Raw genomic sequence first — 22580 nt, forward strand, 5'->3', positions numbered from 1 at the left:
TGACGGACGCCGGTGACGGAGGCCGGTGACGGACGCCGGTGACGGACGCCGGTGACGGACGCCGGTGACGGAGGCCGGTGACGGACGCTGGTTGCTTGACCTTTGGAGCTGTGCTGTATCAGGTCCTGAGCTCTGGACTCACCGTTGTTGAGGATAAATCTTCCCACTTTACCACTTGACTTGAACACATCATCAGCTCTGTAGCAGTTTTTACAATTAAACTGTTGATTCAAATGTTGATTAAACTGTTGATTCAAATGTTGATTAAACTGTTGATTCAAATGTTGATTAAACTGTTGATTCAAATGTTGATTAAACTGTTGATTCAAATGTTGATTCAAATGTTGATTAAACTGTTGATTCAAATGTTGATTAAACTGTTGATTCAAATGTTGATTCAAATGTTGATTCAAATGTTGATTCAAATGTTGATTCAAATGTTGATTAAACTGTTGATTCAAATGTTGATTCAAATGTTGATTCAAATGTTGATTTAGTGAATGAAACGTTTCCTGGAAGATGATTCTGAGCCTGAATCAAACACATTTTATTTTTGTTTTATGAACTGAAATACTGCCATGTTATCCAGATTAAACATATCTCCATATAGTATTAGAATAACTAAAACACTATAAAGCAATAAAGGACAGATGAATGCCTTTCCTCTGATGTTTTTCATTTCAATTGTTATTTAACATTTATTATTAAAAGCATTTTCAGTTCGCTGCTCGTTTCTTCTGACTTTGCGTCCAAACAGCATATTAAACTCTATTTCCCGGGATGCAGCGCGGCAGACCGTCAGCCGTTAGCCCTCGGACCAGTTCCAACTGGTTTCACTGACGCGTCGCCTCCGCTTTCTGACGTCACCAACCCAACATGGAGGCGTTTCTGAGCCGCTGCGTGGAGGCTTTGCAGGTAAACTACAATGATTCATTCCGAGCGGGCCGGGCTCACCGCCCCGACACAAACAACCTGTTCTCTGTCGAGGAGCGTTGTGCTGAACGCGGCGCTGCGCCGCTTGTGGGCGACGTGCGCGTCGCGTTCTAGTTCCAGTCCGAGTCGCCCCGCGCTGCGTGCGATGCTCCCTCTGCTTGTTTGGGGTTCAGACAGGTGCAGGGTTTTGGGTGGTGTTTGTTTTGGCTGCAAGTGGAGTTGAACTTGTCAAGCAGCAATGAAACTCTTTATTCATCTTTAATCATCAACAACTGCTGCAACAACTCTGTCCTGTGAGGAGCTGTAGAATGAGCAGAGCACAGAAGCAGCAGCAACCCCCCTCTTTGGAGAAGCATCTTACCAGGTTTGGTGTTTAAACAACTGATCATCATCACTACCACAAGAGGGAGAATCACCATGGTGACGCCAATAAACAGAAACAACAACATGTACACGAAAACACATAAACATAGAAACAACAACATGTACACAAAAACACATAAACATAGAAACAACATGTACACGAAAACACAAACATAGAAACAACAACATGTACACGAAAACACATAAACATAGAAACAACAACATGTACACGAAAACACAAACATAGAAACAACAACATGTACATGAAAACACATAAACATAGAAACAACAACATGTACACAAAAACACATAAACATAGAAACAACAACATGTACACGAAAACACATAAACATAGAAACAACAACATGTACACAAAAACACAAACATAGAAACAACATGTACACGAAAACACAAACATAGAAACAACAACATGTACATGAAAACACATAAACATAGAAACAACAACATGTACACAAAAACACATAAACATAGAAACAACAACATGTACACAAAAACACATAAACATAGAAACAACAACATGTACACAAAAACACATAAACATAGAAACAACAACATGTACACAAAAACACATAAACATAGAAACAACAACATGTACACAAAAACACATAAACATAGAAACAACAACATGTACACAAAAACACATAAACATAGAAACAACAACATGTACATGAAAACATAAACATTAAAACAACAACATGTACATGAAAACACATAAACATAGAAACAACAACATGTACATGAAAACACATAAACATAGAAACAACAACATGTACACAAAAACACATAAACATAGAAACAACAACATGTACATGAAAACACATAAACATAGAAACAACAACATGTACACGAAAACAAACATAGAAACAACAACATGTACACGAAAACACATAAACATAGAAACAACAACATGTACACGAAAACACATAAACATAGAAACAACAACATGTACATGAAAACATAAACATAGAAACAACAACATGTACACGAAAACACATAAACATAGAAACAACAACATGTACACGGAAACACAAACATAGAAACAACAACATGTACACGAAAACACATAAACATAGAAACAACAACATGTACATGAAAACATAAACATAGAAACAACAACATGTACATGAAAACACATAAACATAGAAACAACAACATGTACATGAAAACATAAACATAGAAACAACAACATGTACACGAAAACACATAAACATAGAAACAACAACATGTACACGGAAACACAAACATAGAAACAACAACATGTACACGAAAACACAAACATAGAAACAACAACATGTACACGAAAACACATAAACATAGAAACAACATGTACACGAAAACACAAACATAGAAACAACAACATGTACACGAAAACACATAAACATAGAAACAACAACATGTACACAAAAACACAAACATTGAACCGAACATGTGTTGAAAAACAGTGAATTAGATCCAGGAAAAGGAACTACAACTGTGTGTGTGTGTGTACCAGTGAGTGTACAGTACTTATCCCAGTTGGTTCTGGTGTATAGGTATTATGTCGTGGCGCCTCCAAGCAGGGGAAAGGCCCCGAAGCCCCCGAGCTCTGCAGCCCGGTAGACACCCTACGGCTGCAGGAAAGCCCCGAGCACCCTGCCCTGCTGCCACCGAAGACCCCCGGGCCCCCAGAGAAGCCGGAGGGCCGCGGAGCAATCCCCACGCCCGGCCCCGAGGAGCATGATCCAGTCCCGGGGAGCAGGAGGAGACCCCGCACCCCAGGGGAGCAGACATAGATCCAACCCCCGAGTGCAGGCACGAGACGCAGAGCAAAGGCTGACAGCCGCCCCCTGAACCCTAACCCACACCCACAACAGCAAGCAGACCCCCAGGGGCCCCAGAAGGCACCCGACGGCGCTCTCTGCAGCCTCGCTGGATCACAGCACACCTGAAGCAACCAGGCAAATGCCGCAGACCCTGGTCTGGTGGAGTCTTGTCCGGAGTAGGATTGGTGTGCCAGTCTGTCTTCTAAGCTAATATGAGTGGGATTCAAATTTGGGATGGACGAGAAGCACGTTGGGGCAGGAGCATGACAGGCAAGAATGCAGCTGCCCACTGCATCCCCACCCACATAGCTTGCACCCCACCCATCTGCCAAGCCCTAGGCCAATTGTGTGGTGTAGTTACTGAGTATGAGTTTTGGCACTGGGAGGGATAAGCGAAGCGCAACCGGATTGCCGTAGGGGCGCAGCAGGAGGGGGAGCGACCGCGCGGACCCCACCCCTGGACCCCCCCCCCCACGACCACAGCACTAAGCACCACAGATGTCCCCAGAACCGTCTGGGCACCCACCCAACCGCAGAGCCCTAACAAGACCAGGGGGATCTCCACATGCCCCAAACGTTAGCGGAGCATCCGGGCACGGACGACCAGCCTCACCAACACTTTTTACCCTCAGGTCATCAGGCTTCTCAAGCTGCAACATCTGTCGTCACCTCTGTCAATTGAATGTACATCACCACAACTACATGTACACATCCAGCAGCACTGCTTCACTTTATATTTACATATTTATATTTCTATCCATGTCTTGTGCAGTACACTGACCTATTTCTGTTGGAACTGCTACAACGCTCCAGTTATTTTAGTTTCCGTTTTAGGATTATTTTCTTATTTTCATTTGATGTACATACACTGGGACCTCTTGCCCGTATTTGTAACTTGACTCTTACTTTTTTATATGACTCTTATTTTATTTAAAAAAAATATTATTTCCTCCTCATATTTGCCTTGTTTTTTATCTTTTTATGCCACGACGCAGTTTTTGCTTGTCATGCCCCAAGAATTTCATTGTACCGAATGACCCTGTGTTGTACTGTACCCTTGACAAGTAAAACACTTTGAACTTTGAACTTCAACTTTGAATGTTTGATATATTAGATTCATTATCCGAGTAATAAAGCTTATTATAAAAGTCTCTAAATATGTTATTGATGTCTTGGGGGGTGTATGTTACCCTACCCTGTGGCTCTTTGATGGCTGTAATAAGTGTTTTTTCTCTATCGTGTTTCAATTGATTGGCAAGGAATTTACCAGATTTGTCATTGAATTCAAAATAATTCGCTTTTGTTCGTTGCATGAGCAATTGTGTCTTTTGATGGATTATATCAAGTTGAAATGTAATTGTCCTCATTTCGGACTTGCTGAGTGGGTGAGTGGGCTTTTTGGGAGTGCAACTCCTTAAGTCCTTGTTCTAGTTTATTTTGCCATCCTTTCTTTTTCTTGTGAGTGGAGAATGAAATAATACTACCTCTTAGAACTACCGTAGCCAATTCCCAGAGTAAGGATGGTGACATTTCTGGAGAGGCATTCAGTTCAATGAAGGAAGTCTATTCTCTGGAAAAGAAATGGTTAAATTCTTTATCCGTCAAAAGCGAGGTGTTAAACCGCCACCTGCCGGGAGGGTTCTGGTTGGTTTCACTTATGAGGTTGAAACTAATCGGCCTGTGATCGGAAATTACAATAGCGTGGATTTCAGGAGTAGTGATTTTGGACATTACAGAGTTACTTGTCATGAAATGGTGGATTCTAGAGAAGCTTTGGTGGGGTGGTGAATAATATGTTTATTCTTATTACGGTATGTGGATTATTTGATGCTTACAATCGCCAAAAGTAAGATCACTCATATATTGTTTTATAGTGTCCGATGAATGCCAGGATTTGTGGTTTGAGAACGGTCTAAACTTCGATCCAGTACTGTGTTGAAGTCTCCTCCCAATATAATAATTGAGTCAGAGAATTCTAAGGGTTTTAAAAATATATTGTGAAAGAAATTTGGGTCGTCCTCATTGGGGCCATAAATATCTATTTATTTATTTTATTTATTTATAAACCCTTATCATTCCCACAACGGGAAAATTCGCAATTTCTCTGCATTTACCCATCCTAGTATCTTACGTATCTAGGAACAGTGGGCTGCCATGTAGAGGCGCCCGGGGAGCAGTTAGGGGGTTATGTGTCTTGGTCAAGGACACAACAGCATGCTACCGGGAGGAGCCTGGGATCGAACCAGCAACCTTCTACTTACAAGATGACCCGCTCTCCCAAATAGGAGCCTTTCTGTGTGGAGTTTGCATGTTCTCCCCGTGCTCACATGGGGTTTCCTCCACCTCACGTCAGTAAGGAACCCCACCAAAAACATGCACCCATCATGGTCTGACCAGCGATGGACACTTATCACCTGGTCCCCGGGCGCGTCCACGTACGCTGCCCACTGCTCCTGGCTGTGCCCCCGGAGGAAGGACAAGCCAGGATGGTTCAATGCAGAGGATCCATTTCACCGGCCACCATCAAAGCGTGTGTGTGTGTGTGTGTGTGTGTGCAAGCATGTGTTGTAGTGTGGTGTGTTGCGTGACGAATAAAGACTGTTTCTTCTTCTTTCTTCTTCCTTCTGTGTCTGATATTGTGGTTTTATTCCGATATGGGATACTTGTTGTATGATGCAGAAAACATCTGAATAACCTATTTAGCTTTGAGTTTAAGGTGCTCAGATGCAATGAGGTGAGTTTCTTGCAGTAGACAGAAGCTGGGGTTCATCCTTAGGATTTTGCTACGTTTAGCAGGCCCAGAAGAGCCCAAGCCCTTCACACTCCAACTAACAAACTTAATGGGTGTCATTGAGGTTAGGTAGGGGCTGATGGATGTGGATTTGTAGTTTTGCCATGGAGCAGCACAGCGCATCCAAGCCAATAGCTATACTACCGTGCCCATGTTTTCCCATAGGTAAGTCTTGAGTTTTCCTCCTTTACATTCCTTTTTACTGTACAAGCATTGCAGGAAGTTTGTAGGGATACATATCTACACAAACAAATGACAAATAGACAAAGATAAACATAGGACATTGCAGAGTTAGACCTACATATAGCAAGAGACTGAATAAAGTGAGAGTGATGGGAGAAGTTCAAGTTCAAGGGATAATTTGTCACATACATATACATGCGGTCCCTTACCTTAACTTACCTCCAGTACTTACCTCCCAGAGAAGGGAGGGATTAGGGAGGTGAGATGATGAGAGAAGTCGGAAGGGAGGATTAGGAAGGTGAGATGATGAGAGTGAGCAGCTGATTTCTATATATCGCAGTATATAATTACCAGAATTACCAAAATACATACATAATTATCAGAATAACAGGAGTGTGGTGGAGGAGTCTCAGAATAACAGACCGTCTATATATAGTTTATCAACAACTGCGAAAGGCGTTTACCCTTCTGTCGGTTCTCCTTCAGGACAGGATACAGCACCTTCGGTCGGTCGTTGATCTCCCGCGGGGAATTGATCATTCATGCCCAGCGTGGTTCCTTTCAGCTCTTGCACAGTGAGCTGAAACAAGTTGAACGAGCTGAAATAAGTATTTATTTATTTTTGTAAATATATATATATATATATATATATATATATATATATTTTTTTTTTGCAATTTGCTTTGTTATTTGTCTGAGTTGGAGCAGATTGTCTGTGTTTTAGTCCGTGCAACAGGGCACCGCCATGTTCGATCTGTACTCACTTCCATATTCTCGTGAGATCACAGCATGCTCTCGTACCGCAAGTTTACAGTATGCTCTCGTCACCAGATCACAGTATGTTCCCGTCACCTCCCCAGTCCAGTCTAGTACTCAGTCCTAGTTCCACTTCTAGACCCAGTCCTAGTTCTAGTCCTTCTTACAGTGCTACTTCCAGTCCTAGTTCCAGTTGTAGCTGAAACAGCTCTAGTTCCAGTTTCAGTCCTAGCTCCAAAACTAGCCGTAGTTTCAATTGTAGTCCCAGTTCCAATTCTAGATCCAGCTGTAGCTGAGTCTAGCTCTAGTTCCAATTTCAGTCATAGTTCCACTTCTAGACCCAGTCCTAGTTCTAGTCCTTTAAGGCCTACTTCCAGTCCTAGTTCTAGTTCCAGTTGTAGCTGAGTCTAGTTCCAGTTTCAGTCCTAGCTCCGATTCTCATCGTACATTCAGTTGTAGTCCTAGTTCCAATTCTAGATCCAGTTGTAGTTGTGTCCAGCTCTAGTTCCAGTTTCAGTCATAGTTCCACTTCTAGACCCAGCCCTAGTTCTAGTCCTTCCATGCCTACTTCCAGTCCTAGTTCTTGTTCCAGTTGTAGCTGAGTCCAGCTCTAGTTCCAGTCCTAGTTCTAGTCCTTCTTCCAGTTCTAATTCCAGTCCTAGTTTCAATTCTAGATCCAGTTGTAGCTGAGTCCAGCTCTCGTTTCAGTTTCAGTCCTAGTTCCACTTCTAGTCCTTCTTCCAGTTCTAGTTCCAGTTGTACTCTGAGTCATATGTTGTTTTTCCATTACATGGTACCAGATTAACTGTACTCAAATCGACTTGCTTTTGGTACCAGGTACTTTGTTTTTCACTGCAGATAGTACCCCCTCAATGCAGCTGGTCATCATAGTGACGCCGCATGAAACTGCCATGTGCATCTTCAACACGACACACACACAGGAACAACGGAGAATATGGAAGGGATGGTGTTGTTGATTCTTAATGTGTGGCTGTTTGTCACAGCAAGGAGACAAATTAAGTTTCGGAAGAGGCTGAAGACAGCAAGGTGAGAAAAAATCCTACTTCAGAGCAGGGTGTCCCGTGTCCTGCAATGATGACACAATGATGATTCTGGAAATGATTATTCCCTCTGACCAATCAGTAGTCTGCAGTATTTTCACGTCACCTTTTGGTATCGCCTCAGCTCGCTTGGAACCTCGATGGAGGTAATACCAAAATAAGTTCCAGGTACCATGTACTATCCACAACTTTTGCCCGATTGAAAACCAAAAAAGGCAAGTAGAGTCAAGTTGAGTGGCGGAAAGCGGCTATAGTCCTGATTGTAGTTTAAGTCCTCGGTCCAGCCCGAGTTCTGGTCCTAATTCAAGTTCTAGTCCTAGCTCCAGCCCTAGTTATAGTCATAGTTCTGGTTCCAGGCCTAGTCATAGCTCAAGTTCTCGTCATAGGTCTAAATCCTAGATCCAGTTCTAAATCCATTTCTAGTCCTAGTGCTAGTCCGACATCCAGTCCTAGTTCCAGTTCTGGTCAGTACTGAGCATAGGAAGGACAAATTAAATGGTGGCTTTTAATATGAACCATGCAATTTTTAATGTGTTTTCAAGATGCTTTGGAGCTAAAAATGGTGGAATGAGTGAAACAGCTGCATCTCTGCATTTCATACAGTCTGATTATATTTTGTATTATTATATTTTATATTACTCTGATATTAGCAAACTTTCTGTGATAATGTGATTCTGCATTGGGAGGTATAAGATAATAAGAAGATTTTATTAATAGGGTTTATACTTAAATTGAGCCTCGATCCAACAGCTAGCCGCCACCTGGTTTAAACTCCTGATAACCTTTTAACTTGGAGATACTTTAAATATTTTAAAGATAAATCTAGAAGATTAGACTTTATAGCATATTCTCTGCCTTCCTTATCTAAACAGCTGCTCTATCCTGCTCTTTCCTCCACAGACAAACATAGACCAGGGTCCGGGGTTCCACGTGGTCCTGGGGAATGAGGCATGCGATGTTGACTCCATGGTGTGCGCCATGGCCTACGCCTACTTCCTGTTCAAGGTAAGCTGCCAACGAGCCGCCAGGAGGGTGGTGTAATGTTGGGCATAGGACTTTTTCTTCTGTTATCGTGACAGGAAGATTCAATGTCTCGCCATCCATTACATTAAGCAGACGCTTTTATCCAAAGCGACTTACGATTATTCAAACACCGAGGGACGCAGCCATCAGGAGCAATTAGGGGTTAAATGTCTTGCTCAAGGACACTACAGCATGCTAGCAGGAGGAGCCTGGGATCAAACCAGCAACCTTTAGATTACTAGCCTACCGGCTCTACCTCCTGAGCTGCCACATGTCCTAACTTTAGTAACCACCCGTACTGGTGGTCTTAGTCACTGGGAGGTCTTTACTGTGCTGGTGGTGGTAGTTGGTCACTGGGAGGCCTGTATGGTTCTGGTGGTGGCAGTTAGTCACTGGGAGGCCTGTATGGTACTCGTGATGGTAGTCACTGGGAGGCCTGTACTGTACTGTACTGGTGGTGGTAGTTAGTCACTGGGAGGCCTGTACTGTACTGGTGGTGGAAGTCTGTCACTGGGGGGCCTGTACTGTACTGGTGGTGGAAGTCTGTCACTGGGAGGCCTGTAGGGTACTGGTGGTGGTAGTTAGTCACTGGGAGGTCTGTATGGTACTGGTGGTGGTAGTCAGTCACTGGGAGGTCTGTTTGGTGTTGGAGGTCTGTACTGGTGGTTGTGGTTAGTCACTGGGAGGTCTGTATGGTACTGGTGGTTGTAGTTAGTCACTGGGAGGTCTGTATGGTACTGGTGGTGGTAGTTAGTCACTGGGAGGTCTGTATGGTACTGGTGGTGGTAGTTAGTCACTGGGAGGCCTGTATGGTACTGGTGATGGTAGTCACTGGGAGGCCTGTACTGTACTGTACTGTACTGTACTGTACTGGTGGTGGTAGTTAGTCACTGGGGGGCCTGTACTGTACTGGTGGTGGAAGTCTGTCACTGGGAGGCCTATAGGGTACTGGTGGTGGTAGTTAGTCACTGGGAGGTCTGTATGGTACTGGTGGTGGTAGTCAGTCACTGGTAGGTCTGTTTGGTGGTGGAGGTCTGTACTGGTGGTTGTAGTTAGTCACTGGGAGGTCTGTATAGTACTGGTGGTTGTAGTTAGTCACTGGGAGGTCTGTATAGTACTGGTGGTTGTAGTTAGTCACTGGGAGGCCTGTATGGTACTTAGTAGTAGGATTCTCACTGTGTATACATGGAATACTGTGGTCTATCTACTATGTTTGTTTATTTGTCTGGACTGCACTGGACCCTGTTCTCAGCATTAGGGATTTAACATCCTGTGTGTTGTGGTTTGTCCCTCCAGACGGGCCACAGTGAGATGACCCCCCTGCCAGTGCTGAACATCCCGCGGGCCCAGTTTATTTTGCGGTCAGATAACATCTTCCTGCTGCGTCAGAGTGGACTGTCCCAGGACCTGCTGCTATTCAGAGACCAGCTGAACCTCAGGAGCCTGCAGAGCTCCGGGCGCCTGGCCCTCACCCTGGTGGACCACAACGTCCTGCCCAGGTGAGCTCACCTGCCAACCTGCATCACACCGAGGTCCCTCATCACACTGAGGTCCATCACAGAGACCATTCAACCAGACTGGTAACATTTAAACCAATAACTGACTGTGGTGTGGGGATGGTGTGGTTTGAGCAGCCACACCTGTCCTGGGTTTAGGTAATTGAGGCCCAGGATCAGTGTGGCTGTACACCTGTGGCTTGTTGGTTGGTCTCACGAGCAACAGGTAAAAACCCCACCCCCACACACACTCAGGAGAGGAGCCAAAGTCATGACATGCTGTCCATCTCCTCCGGGGCTTGTTCTATCAAGCCGCCTCTCCACAATAAACTTGTGTTTTCTCAACCCCATCACCTGTCTCCGGCCGGAGGGCCCTGAACAGCCACTCCGGTGGCATGTGGTAGGTGAAGCTGCTACAGTGACAACCATACCTTCCTATCCTTGCAGTTCAGACAGTGACCTGGAGGGGGCAGTTGTGGAGGTCATCGATCACCACATGCTGGAAAGGAAGCCCTCCACTTCCTGCCCTGTAACCATGGAGACGGTGGGTTCCTGCGCTACCTTGGTCACGGAGCGCATCATCCAGAAAGCCCCGGAAGTTCTGGATCCACAGCTCGCACTGCTGCTCTATGGCAAGTTCACTGTACATTTTACTGAGAACTACTAACAACATTACAGAGCTGTTACTGTAAAACTACATTGTTAATGTAAACGATGCTATGATAATATGTTGCTGTAAAACTACGTTTCTGTAAAACTAAGTTACTGTAAAACGAGCTTTAATGTAAAATTACACTGTGAAAGAATTCTACATTTACACTAAAACTATACTATAATATTACAAAGTAACTTCATTTAGTCTGATTGACTAAAAACTTGACATTAAAACTGCTAATTTGCTGCAATTAAAAAGTCTCCTATAAAATAGTAACAGGCATTATTATATCTTTCAAATCAAGTTTTACAAATGTAAAAATGTAAAGAAATGTGTTTTATCGTAAAATTAAACACATAAATGAAGTACAATCTTGGAAAAAGTACACCTATATTTAAAAGGTTAACAATATAAATAAATAAATAATAATGAATAAAAACTAAGATAATGTTATTAGAAAATTAAAAGCATATTTTTCAAATTAAATCCCCTGATGATGAAATTTGAAATGAGATTCAAAGAAACAGCCTGAACTCTGTTCACCAGAGAGGAAACCTGCTCCACTGTAGAACCAGACAGGCCAGTTAGGGTTGTCTGTCTGTCTGTCTGTCTGTCTGTCTGTGTGTTGTGTGTCTGTCTGTCTGCTGCATATAAGTGTTAAAACAGTAACACAGACAGAAATATGGAGTAAACAGATTCAGGATGAAAACTTAATTCTGAATCTAATTTAAAAAACTACAGTTAAAAGTGTGTGTGTGTGTGTGTAGCCAGTGTGGTGCTGGACTGTGTGAACATGGCTCCTGAAGCAGGGAAGGTGACCCCTAAGGACAGCCAATACGCCGCTCAGCTGGAGATGCAGTTCCCCGCTCTGCCACCAAGAGGAGCTTTGTTTCAGTCCCTGCAGAACGCCAAGTTCGACGTGTCAGGTACAAGCCAGCCATCCTCAAGTAGCATATTCCAGGTGTAGGATAGTCTGGAAGGACAGTATTCCAAATGTAGGACAGTCTGGAAGGACAGTATTCCAAATGTAGGACAGTCTGGAAGGACAGTATTCCAAATGTAGGACACTCTGGAAGGACAGTATTCCGGGAGTAGGACAGTCTGGAAGGACTATTCCAAATGTAGGACAGTATTCAGGGAGTAGGACAGTCTGGAAGGACAGTATTCCAAATGTAGGACAGTCTGAAAGGACAGTATTCCGGGAGTAGGACGGTCTGAAAGGACAGTATTCCAAATGTAGGACAGTCTGGAAGGACAGTATTCTGGGAGTAGGACAGTCCCGAAGGACAGTATTCCAAATGTAGGACAGTCCCGAAGGACAGTATTCCAAATGTAGGACAGTCCGGAAGGACAGTATTCCAAATGTAGGACAATCTGAAAGGACAGTATTCCAAATGTAGGACAGTCTGGAAGGACAGTATTACGGGAGTAGGACAGTCTGGAAGGACAGTATTCCGGGAGTAGGACAGTCTGAAAGGACAGTATTCCAAATGTAGGACAGTCTGGAAGGACAGTATTACGGGAGTAGGACAGTCTGGAAGGACAGTATTCCAAATGTAGGACAGTCTGAAAGGACAGTATTCCGGGAGTAGGACAGTCTGAAAGGACAGTATTCCGGGAGTTGGACAGTCTGTTGGAGCTAAGCAAGGAAGCTGCTGATGGTATTCAAGATTCAAGATTAAAGAGGTTTATTCGTCACATACATATACATACTTTCATACATATACATACTTTCATACATATACAGTGGGGAAAAAAGTATTTAGTCAGCCACCAATTGTGCAAGTTCTCCCACTTAAAAAGATGAGAGAGGCCTGTAATTTTCATCATAGGTTCACTTTGACTATGAGAGACAGAATGGGGGGAAATAATCCAGGAAATCACATTGTAGGATTTTTAATGAATTAATTGGTAAATTCCTCTGTATTAAGTATTTGGTCCTAAGTATTTGGTCACCTACAAACAAGCACGATTTCTGGCTTTCACAGACCTGTAACTTTTTCTTTAAGAGGCTCCTCTGTCCTCCACTCGTTACCTGTATTAATGGCACCTGTTTGAACTCGTTATCAGTATAAAAGACACCTGTCCACAACCTCAAACAGTCACACTACAAACTCCACTATGGCCAAGACCAAAGAGCTGTCAAAGGACACCAGAAACAAAATTGTAGACCTGCACCAGGCTGGGAAGACTGAATCTGCAATAGGTAAGCAGCTTGTTGTGAAGAAATCAACTGTGGGAGCAATTATTAGAAAATGGAAGACATACAAGACCACTGATAATCTCCCTCGATCTGGGGCTCCACGCAAGATCTCACCCCGTGGGGTCAAAATGATCACAAGAACGGTGAGCAAACATCCCAGAACCACACGGGGGGACCTAGTGAATGACCTGCAGAGAGCTGGGACCAAAGTAACAAAGGCTACCATCAGTAACACACTACGCCGCCAGGGACTCAAATCCTGCAGTGCCAGACGTGTCCCCCTGCTTAAGCCAGTACATGTCCAGGCCCGTCTGAAGTTTGCTAGAGAGCATTTGGATGATCCAGAAGAGGATTGGGAGAATGTCATATGGTCAGATGAAACCAAAATAAAAAATTTTGGTAAAAACTCAACTTGTCGTGTTTGGAGGAGAAAGAAAGCTGAGTTGCATCCAAAGAACACCATACCTACTGTGAAGCATGGGGGTGGAAACATCATGCTTTGGGGCTGTTTTTCTGCAAAGGGACCAGGACGACTGATCCGTGTAAAGGAAAGAATGAATGGGGCCATGTATCGTGAGATTTCGAGTGAAAACCTCCTTCCATCAGCAAGGGCATTGAAGATGAAACGTGGCTGGGTCTTTCAGCATGACAATGATCCCAAACACACCGCCCGGGCAACGAAGGAGTGGCTTCGTAAGAAGCATTTCAAGGTCCTGGAGTGGCCTTGCCAGTCTCCAGATCTCAACCCCATAGAAAATCTTTGGAGGGAGTTGAAAGTCTGTGTTGCCCAGCGACAGCCCCAAACATCACTGCTCTAGAGGAGATCTGCATGGAGGAATGGGCCAAAATACCAGCAACAGTGTGTGAAAACCTTGTGAAGACTTTCAGAAAACGTTTGACCTCTGTCATTGCAAACAAAGGGTAAATAACAAAGTATTGAGATGAACTTTTGTTATTGACCAAATACTTATTTTCCACCATTATTTGCAAATAAATTCTTTAAAAATCAGACAATGTGATTTTCTGGATTTTTTTTCTCATTTTGTCTCTCATAGTTGAGGTGAACCTATGATGAAAATAACAGGCCTCTCATCTTTTTAAGTGGGAGAACTTGCACAATTGGTGGCTGACTAAATACTTTTTTGCCCCACTGTATGCAGTGAAATGTAATGCAACGCACCCGGTGATAACATGTCCTAGGAAAATTTCTTTCTACTAGACCAACTAACTGATTCTTAAAAGGTAATACAGTAAGTGGAATACTAATAGAATAAATTAAAAATATATAGAATAAAATAAAAATAAATAAAATAAAATGGAATAGATGAAGGGAATAGACTTACTATGTATATGGGATAGGCAATTATGTATATACAGATACACTACTCACAAAAAGTTAGGGTTATTGGGCTTTCGGGTGAAATTTCAGGATGAAGCTAAAATGCACTATAACCTTTCCAGGTGAACTTCATTTGACCTTCTCTAAACCTTTGAATGCACATGTCCAACTGTTCAATGTTTCAGTACTTTTTGCACAACTTGCTGTTCTCTAACAAGGAGCTGAACGGCAAAATTCACAACAGGTGTTTGATCCATGAATCCACCTGGTTCCATGAATCCACCAATACATTTCCTGTTTCAATTAGAGTTGGTATTTAAAGTCCTCTTCATCATGTTCACATGTTAACATCATGAGACCAAGACCACACCAACAACTGATCAACAGCACCTCGCCTGGCGAGGCTTCAAACAGGATGTTGTCAGAGGGAAGTGGCCACTGAGCTTAGAGTGTCACAGAGTGTCATCAGCAGGTTGCAACAGAGATACAGAGACTGGAAGAGTCACAGAAAGACATAGAAGTGGACGTCCTTTGGCCACATCCCACACTGATGAGCGCTTCAGTGCGCGTGCGCGAAAGCTGCATGCTGCCTGTTACGTTGCTCCTCTGCTTCTGTCTGCTTCTTAAATTTCTTAACTTTTATTCTCTTTTGTTCGTTCTTGTTTTTTTCCACTCTAACTCTGTGAAGTCCTGCTCTCTCTAACAAAGTTTTTTTTTGAGAGTTTTCGTGTTTTTGTTTTTTTTCGTGTTTTTATTATGCCGCTTCCACCGGGACACACTGCCTTTGTTTACTCCAGAGAACAGCTGATCGCGCTAATGCCGGCCGGCATGGTGGCCAGACCAGCTGATATACCATCTGAACTCTGGAAGAAAACACACCGGGGATGCAGAGGAGGGAAGCAACGTCGGGGGATGAGTGGAGGGTCGAGACGGGACGGGCTTATGGAGAGGAGAAGATTTAAGCCGTGTCTCCCCTCTGTTGTTATGGGAAAGGTACGGTCTCTTAGCAACAAAATGGACGAGCTAAGGGCGCTAACGCGGAGCGACGCAGAGTACCGGGAGTGCAGTCTGATGTGTTTCACTGAGACATGGCTGCACAGCGACATTACGGACCACAACGTCTCTGCTGATGGCTTCCACACCCTCCGGGTGGACCGGGATTGTATCGAGAGTGGTAAGCGGAAAGGCATACATCTCCTGGGCAGGTCAGATGACAACCTGGTTCACCTCAAACCCTGCTATGTGCCTCTGGTGAAGAGGAAGCCTACGACCACAAGGACTGTGAGGAGGTGGTCGGAGGAGGCTTATGAGGCACTGCAGGACTGCTTTGAAGTGACTGACTGGCCTGCACTCTGTGAGCCCCACGGGGAGGACATTGATGGGCTCACGGAGTGCATCACGGACTATATCAACTCGGACTGTCACCTGTTACGCCAACAATAAACCATGGATCACTAAGGACATTAAGGCCATCCTGAATGAAAAGAAGAGATCGTTCAGAGATGGCAACCGTGATGAGGTGAGGAGAGTGCAGGGGGTACTCAAACTTACAATCAAGGAGGCAAAAGACAGTTATAGGAGGAAGCTGGAGAAAAAAACTCCAGCAAAACAACATGAGGGATGTGTGGAGTGGCATGAGAACCATCACTGGGGTCCAGAAGACTGGTGGTATGGGGTTGGAGGGCCGTGTGGACCGGCCAAATGAACTGAACCTGTTTTTCAATAGGTTTGATACTGCGGCCCATCGCCCACAAGTCTCTGCTGTTGGCTGCTCAATAAGTACTGCCACTTTATCTCCCCCTACTCCTCCTCCTTACAGACCCCTTGTCTGCTCCTCACCGCCTCAATTCGCACCCACCTACTCCACCCCTCCCCCCTGCTCTACATCATGTCCTTCACAACCTGAGGACCCCACCCCTCCCCCAACTGTCACCTCTACAATGTCCTTCATGCCTGACCTGGTGAGAAGACAGCTGACGAGACTCCACTCCGGCAAAGCTGCAGGCCCCGACGGTGTTTTTCCCAGGGTGCTTAAAGCCTGTGCCCCCCAGTTGTGTGGAGTACTCAGCCAAGTCTTCAGCCTGAGCCTGCACCTCCAGAGGGTCCCTGTGCTGTTGAAGACGTCCTGCCTCGTTCCTGTGCCGAAGACGCCGCGTCCCAGCGGCCCTCAGGACTACAGACCGGTGGCTCTGACGTCCCACATCATGAAGACCTTCGAGAGGCTTGTACTGGAGCAGCTAAGGCCTATGGTCAGGCCTTTCACTGATCCACTACAGTTCGCCTACCAGCCCCGCCTGATAATTGAGTACAGCATCATCTACCTGCTGAACAGAGTCTACACTCATCTGGACAAGCCGGCGAGTACTGTGAGAGTCATGTTCTTTGATTTCTCCAGTGCTTTCAACACCATCCGTCCTGAGGCTGAGGTCCTTTAACATCTGCCGGACGATGCTGAGGATTTTCTATGAGTCTGTTGTGGCCAGTACGATCTTCTTGGCTGTCACATGCTGGGGCAGTGGGCTGAGGCTCGCAGACAACAACAGACTAAACAAACTAATCAGGAGGGCCGGTGATGTAGTAGGAGAGGAGCTGGACAACCTGACGACTGTGGCTGAGAGGAGGATGCTGTCCAGGCTTCAGTCCATCTTGGACAATGTCTCACACCCTCTCTACGACACACTGGCCCAGCAGAGGAGCACCTTCAGCAGAAGACTCCTCTTACCCAGATGCACCACAGTGCGCCACAGGAAATCATTCCTGCCTGTGGTCATCAATCTCTACAACGCCTCCCTCAGAGAGTCAGACACCCCCTCTCTGTAATCTGACCTCAAAACACGGACTTCCACTTCTGCACCTTCTTCTTTTCGCAAATTTTAAACTGTACATTTTACACTCTATATAGATATGTTTATAACATATAGATATGCGCATATATATATTTATATATAAATATGTTTCTTAGTAATTATTATATGTTGTATGTAAATTTGGAGCTGTGACAAAAGTAATTTCACCCTGGGATTATTAAAGTATTTCTGATTCTGATTCTGATTCATTGTGAACAGTGCCCTGCGCAACCGCATGATGATGCCACTCAACTCCAGGCACATTTAAGGGAGGTGAGAGGCACCAAGTGTCACGTCAGACCATTCAAAACCGTTTACATCAGCGTGGTCTGCGTGCTAGACCACCTGCAAGGGTACCTGACAACACCACCACCGGCTGCTGGAGACTGGGGCACCTCAAATGGAGTGGCCTGCACTTTCTCCGGACCTGAATCCCATAGAAAACCTATGGGATCAGCTGAGTGGCCGTGTAGAGGCTCCTAACTCTGTACCCCACAACCTCAATGACCTGAGGGCCCCCTTCAAGAAGAGTGGGGGGCCAGGCCTCAGCAGACAATAAGTTGACTTGTGAACAGCTTGAGACGTCCTTGTCAAGCTGTAACTGATGCTCAAGGGCACATGACAAGTTATTGAGACGTTGACATTTGTTGTTGTGGTAAACCCACCACTGTTGTTGGCTTTTGTTTCAATACATAGTTTGAGATGAGGAAATCACCATTGTATCTTCTACTTAAATGCTCTACTTTCATCATATATCACTGGAGCGTCAACTTTTTACATTTTCCATAAATTTCACCCGAAAGAAAAATATCCCAAACTTTTTGTGAGTAGTGTATGTGCGTTAATGTATTTGGTGATCTCATAGTGTGTGATCCAGTGTGTTGTTGTCAGGACTGACCTCAGAGCAGATGCTGCTGAAGGACATGAAGGTGGTGACGGGTGGAGAACTGAACCTGGCTGTGTCCGTTATCTACGTCACACTGGAGGTGAGGAGCTGAGGCTGGGTTTCAATATCAGGCTCATCTTGGGCCGATGAGGTTCTTCTGGACGCCCTCATCAGGTCCTGGTGCTGTATCCATCATCAGGAGCAGAGTCATCATCGATACTAGTCCGAGCCTGTTGAAACGTATGAGATAATACATAAGACATGTTAATGTCACGGAGTCAGTCCTGTGTCCTGCATGCTGCAAAAAACACATTTCTTTTAACAATTACAAGGCTTGAGGTTAAATCAATAAGTCAATATTCTCTTGTGACTGAAGGTTTTTAATTGTACAATTCAGTGGTTGAATAAGGATGATGTTCATATCAATGCGTCTGATGTCATCAGAACGTGGGCGTGGCCCACAGGATGGAGCCTTTATATTTTGACTGTATCCAACGTTGTGTTGCTGGTACTACAGAATGATTCATTGATGTGTTTAGGGGGCTTGGGTGATATCCAAATTTCCCCATACACATTATTATGGTCAGTGTTGATGGGGGGTGGGGGCAGTGATGAAAGTATTGTTATTATGCATGGTGGTGCACACATTTGTTTTTGGTTTCATGCCGTTACTATAAATACATCTACGATAAAAACACTTTGTAATGGTTTTGTTTGGAGGGACGGTGAACCTTCAATGCCAGATTGCAAGCTTGACGTGGCTGTTGACGTAACGTGCGGAAACCAGTCAGTCGGTGTGCGTCACCATAAGAGGTGACAGGTGGAAGCTTGACAGGTGGAAGCTTACAAAATGCACAGAGATCACATTTCCATGAGGAATCATAACAAATGTGTGAACGTCTCCGTGAGCCCATCACTGATCCCTGCTCCTCCAAGTACAAGCCGTGAAAACATGTTTTAACTGCTTCACCGCCCGTAGACTCCTTGGGTTTATTTTCTATGCATAACGCATGGAGAGGGGCTGATTGGGGAGAGAGTGACGTAGAAAGTGTCCCTGTGACGCATGCTGTCCTATCACACCATTCCAGACGCACTCGTTCCATAAGGAGACGTCAAATACAATAAACTACATTTTAAATAAAACTGCTTTTTGATATGACGCTGTTTTGCCGCAGATCGAGAAAAAACCTGCCGCTAGCATGCGCATCATGGCTACCGTCCGAGTTGCAACTTAATCACCACGGACGCACGGGGCCATGTTCCAGACTGTGAAAATATACATATGGGGGAAATAGAGATATTCATATTATCCAGTATCGGCCCAAGCCTAGTATTTATAATAAATACTAATATTACGGTAGACAAGGAACTTTAACAGTTTGCATACTAAATTGCAATTAGATTAGTTTACACAATGGTTCAGTTCTCGTAGTGATGGAGGTCCTCACTGGGTGGAGTTGTGATGGAGGTCCTCACTGGGTGAAGTCATGATGGAGGTCTTCACCGGGTGAAGTCGTGATGGAGATCCTCACCGGGTGGAGTCGTGATGGAGGTCTTCACCGGGTGGAGTCATGATGGAGGTCTTCACCGGGTGGAGTCATGATGGATGTCTTCACCGGGTGGAGCCGGGTGGAGTCGTGATGAAGGTCTTCACCGGGTGGAGTGGCTTCATGTATGGTTCTGGTGTTTTTTTGTGATGTCATTGAGCTGTGTGGCTGTGTCTCCCTCGTCTCTCAGGACTCAGCTGGACATTGACTTTTGGAAGTTGTTGTCCAGTTTCCAACCATGGATCAGCTGTCGGTTGCCACGGGTGACGGGGCCGTTTGCCATGGCTGACGGGGCCGTTTGCCAAATTTTCAATCGTTTTTTTCCCCAACATTTTGTCATGAAGTGAGATCAATATCTGAATCGGTGGAATTTCTAAACAGACGTGAGGTAACAAGGGAGCAGCTGTTCTTATCCAGCCCTTCATCGCTTCTTTTTATATTCACTTGGTGATTTTTCAGAACGCTGTATCTACTTCCTGTTTGCCCTTGTCCACTTCCTGTCACAGCACTCTGTTGTTCCTAGGAGTTCCTGCAGAGGGCGGAGCTGGAGCAGGAGCTCTGCCGTTTCTGCCAGAAACATGGCTGCCACCTGCTGCTGGCCATGAGCATCTCCTTCAGGGACAACAAGCAGCCGTTCAGGCAGCTGGCCGTCTACAGCGCCAACGCCCTCTACAGGGAGGAGGTCAGTGCTATCACATCGGTACTACCGTAGTACCTTGGGAGTACATACTGGAACCTGACCCCTGTCTCTCTCTCCAGGTGAGTCAGGCTCTAGAGCAGGCCTGTAACCCAGCCCTCAGTCTACGCCCAATCAGCAGCCCCCATTCTCACATCAAGGCCTACCTGCAAGGTATTCTACTGCAGTACTACTACTACTACAACCACTTCTACTACTAGCATCACGGGTTATATAGAGAGGTGCATTATGGCAACTCTTGTAACTGTGAAGTACCCGGAGCGCTGGTGTAGAGCAACATCTGCTGTACTGCATCTGGGTGGTGCTCTGCTCGCTGGGAGCCTCAACGTTGAGGCTAAGAACAGGAAGTTGGCAGCGGGTGAAAGTATTGACAAAAACATTGTAATTGTCAGTGGAGTGCATGCTGGGATGCCTGCGCTGTGTGAAATGTAACATAGCTCTTGTTTCCAAGGCAACACGCTGGTTTCCCGTAAGAAGCTGCTTCCTCTGGTGAAGGACTTCCTGCGGGAGCGAGGAGGGGAGCCGGGCGAGGGGGAGGAGGAGGAGGAGGCTCCTCTTCCTCCAACGCCCATGAACAGCCTGGTGGAGGGATGCCCGCTGGACGGAGGCCTGCCCCGCATCAGCGCCCAGGCCCTGGAGGAGACCTTTAGCAAGATGGCTGACCAGGAGCCACTGAGGGCCACTGAGGGCCACTGAGGCTTCTGGGAAACTCCTGGCTGGCCTGGAAGCCTGGGCTTCTGGAGGCCTTGAGGTTTCGAGAGCTGGAGGCCTTGAGTTTTGGGGGCCTGGAGGCCTTGAGTTTTGGACCGGGTGGTAAAACTCTGACATCCTGAAGAACAATACTGTCGTTTAATAGTTTATCTCTAAATATTGCTCCTCTGACTGGAGCCAAGATGAAGATGTTAATACCAGCGGTTTGATCCGGTTTGATATTCTGGATCCTTGCTCAGCTTCTAAATCCAAACACTGGAGTCACTTCCTGTGAGGTTTCTCAATTCAAATGGGCTGGACGTCGTTCAAACTGATGTCATTTATAATGTTTTATTGTCATTGAATAAATCATAACATCCCGACGCACAATATTAAAAAGAAATCATCTGAAACATTATACGGTTTTGTTTAACGTCACTTTGAAACCCAAACAAAGTGTTTTTTCGAGGTGGACATTTTGGATGTTTATGAAAATAGATGGATGCTGTTATTAGTGTGAGTAAAATTATTTTGATATTTTAAAGCTTCTAGATGTTTTAACCTGGAATTCAGATGATGCGTTAATGTGACCTGACTTAACTGTTTCTTCATGAATTCAATATTCATGAAGTGAATAATATGTAGAGATTAAGGAATAAAAACTCATTTGAGTCAGGGCCTGTTTTTATCACGTCATGTGCATTCCAGGGTTGAAGCCCCGAAGAAAACCCCAAAATTCAAACAAAGTCAACTTTAAAAGTTGAATGAGCAGACAAACCACCTTCCCATGATGCAATGCTGCACACCTGAAGGCCTGGAGGGTCCACGACCTTTGACCATGAGGATCAGCTTCCATCATAACAGACATTCAGGGATGAGCTCTCACTGCGGAGGACGAAGGTGGAGGACGAAGGTCAACTGGTGTTTTACACCTGAACCTTATTTTTCCATCATTGGGAGTAAAGTCTACGGCCATCGGAGGCTTAGCCCCGCCCCCTACACACACTGCTGCCAGGTGAGGTTTAGCCCCGCCCCTTGTACGCTGCTGCCAGGTGAGGTTTAGCTAATCAGGACGCTGCTTTCACTTAGCCCAGCCCCTACACGCACATACACACTGCTGCCAGGTGAGTATCAACCAATAGGAGGAGAGCAGTGATGAAATGCAGACAAACCTGTCGGACGAGAGAGAGAGAGGAAAGAAGAGGAGAGGGAGAGAACAGGAGCGAGAAAGGAGAGAGATACAGAAAAGGAGACAGTGAGACAGGGAGAGTGAGTCAGAGAGAGAGAC

General features: G+C 45.2%; 1 protein-coding gene across 1 annotated transcript; it reads left to right on the forward strand.

The window, feature by feature from the left end:
• The first annotated feature begins 870 nt into the window (after positions 1 to 870).
• prune (prune exopolyphosphatase) lies at positions 871 to 21932 on the forward strand. The gene is made up of 9 exons (XM_080006033.1): positions 871 to 915; positions 8811 to 8915; positions 10230 to 10432; positions 10877 to 11065; positions 11856 to 12010; positions 18364 to 18458; positions 20429 to 20587; positions 20665 to 20755; positions 21054 to 21932. The coding sequence occupies exons 1-9, from the start codon at positions 877 to 879 to the stop codon at positions 21296 to 21298; spliced, it is 1281 nt and encodes a 426-aa protein (XP_079862159.1). The 5' UTR covers positions 871 to 876; the 3' UTR covers positions 21299 to 21932.
• Positions 21933 to 22580: the final 648 nt, after the last annotated feature.

The sequence above is a fragment of the Zeus faber genome (assembly GCF_960531495.2).
Source record: "Zeus faber genome assembly, chromosome: 8".
NCBI classification, from domain to species: Eukaryota; Metazoa; Chordata; class Actinopteri; order Zeiformes; family Zeidae; genus Zeus; species Zeus faber.